The sequence below is a fragment of the Arachis ipaensis genome, chromosome B02, assembly GCF_000816755.2.
Source record: "Arachis ipaensis cultivar K30076 chromosome B02, Araip1.1, whole genome shotgun sequence".
In the NCBI taxonomy this organism is placed as follows: Eukaryota; Viridiplantae; Streptophyta; class Magnoliopsida; order Fabales; family Fabaceae; genus Arachis; species Arachis ipaensis.
This window is the reverse complement of record NC_029786.2, coordinates 92,615,115-92,616,965: the sequence shown is the minus strand read 5'-3', so window position 1 is coordinate 92,616,965 and position 1,851 is coordinate 92,615,115. Positions and strand designations below refer to the sequence as shown.

Below are 1,851 nucleotides of genomic sequence, written 5' to 3'. Positions count from 1 at the left end.
GAGATGTGACGTTTGACGAGAAAGACATGTGGGACTGGAACACAAAAGACAGAAAAATAGCTGACTATAATTCCGACGTTTGACGAGAAAGACATGTGGGACTGGAACACAAAAGACAGAAAAACAGCTGACTATAATTCCAAATATGTGTGATGAAGTAGAAGAAAGGCAACCTGATACAACTGAACAATCAGAATCATCTAGAAGATCACAAAGAGAGTGGAAACTACCTGCTAGATTAGCAGATTATGAAGTTGGCAATGACAATGATCCGTTCAATGAAAAAATCATAAATTTTGCTCTATTTTCAGATTGTGAGCCTTTGAACTTTGAAGAAGCCTATAAAGATAACAATTGGAAGAAAGCAATGGATGAGGAGATTCATGCCATTGAAAAGAATGACACATGGGAGCTGATAGATTTACCAACTAATAAGAAGTAAATTGGAGTAAAGTGGGTTTACAAAACTAAGTACAAATCCAACGGTGAAGTTGATCATTTCAAAGCAAGTTTAGTTGCTAAAGGATACAAACAAAAGTCAGGTATCGATTATTTTGAAGTATTTGCTCCTGTTGCTAGATTAGATACTATTTGTATGATTATTTCACTCTCTACTCAAAATAAGTGGAAGATACATCAAATGGATGTTAAGTCTACATTTCTAAATGGCACTTTAGAAGAAGAAGTGTACGTTGAGCAACCTACAGGATATGAAGTTTTTGGAGAAGAAGATAAAGTTTACAAGTTGAAGAAAGCTTTGTACGGGTTAAATCAAGCACCAAGAGCGTAGTACAAGAAGATTGATTCTTATTTCAGTTAGAATGATTTCAAAAGATGTCCATTCGAGCATACGCTTTATATCAAGTTCGTTGAACCTGGAGATACCTTGATCGTGTGTCTTTATGTTGATGATTTAATCTTTACTGGCAACAATTTGAAGATAATTGTAGAATTTAGGGAGGCTATGATAAAGCACTTTGAAATGACGGATATGGGCTTGATGTCTTATTTCCTTGGCATCAAAGTTCTTCGAAAAGATGATGAAATTTTCATTTCTCAGATGAAATATGCAAATGATATTTTGAAAAAATTTCAGATGGAACATTCAAAGCCAGTTCTTACTCCAGTCGAAGAGAAGTTCAAGTTGCTGGGAGAAGATAAAGGAAGAACAGTAAATCCTACATATTACAAAATTTTGATTGGAAGTCTAAGGTACTTAACTGCAACCAGACCAGATATTGTGTTTGGAGTTCGTTTGCTTAGCAGATTTATGGAGGAGCCTTGTACCAACCATTTGCAAACGGCAAAAAGAATTCTTCGATATATCAAAGGTACTTTAAATGATGGAATTTATTATCAGAATACTAATGAAATAAACCTTGTTGGCTACACTAATAGTGATTGGGCCGAAGATATAGAAACAAGAAAAAGTATTTCAGGGTTTGTATTTCATCTTGGTTCTATTGTAATTTCATGGTCGTCAAAGAAATAACCAGTAGTAGCACTCTCTACAGCAGAAGCAGAATATATAGCAGCAACAAGTTATGCAACGCAAGCAATTTGACTAAGAAGAATTCTTGAGAAATTGAACGAGAAACAAAGTACTCCAACGACGATATTTTGCGATAACAAGTCAGCTATTGCACTTTGCAAAAATCCTGTGTTCCATGGACGATCGAAGTATATTGATATTCAATTTCACAAAATCAGAGAGTTGGTAAATGAAAAGTTTTGATTGAGTACTATTCCACTAAAGATCAAGTTGCAGATATATTTACAAAGTCATTGAAGATCGAGTCATTTTACAAGTTAAAGAAGATACTTGGAATGATTAATTCTGCAAGTTTGATT

At 34.4% G+C, this 1,851-nt stretch overlaps 1 protein-coding gene across 1 annotated transcript; it reads left to right on the top strand.

Moving 5' to 3' along the window:
• Positions 983 to 1,492, top strand: LOC107627658 (uncharacterized mitochondrial protein AtMg00810-like). The gene has a single exon (XM_016330483.1). The coding sequence runs from the start codon at positions 983 to 985 to the stop codon at positions 1,490 to 1,492; it is 510 nt and encodes a 169-aa protein (XP_016185969.1).

Excerpts from the sequence above, each read along its gene's own strand:
- LOC107627658 (XM_016330483.1), top strand. The coding sequence starts at position 983 with ATGACGGATATGGGCTTGATGTCTTATTTCCTTGGCATCAAAGTTCTT.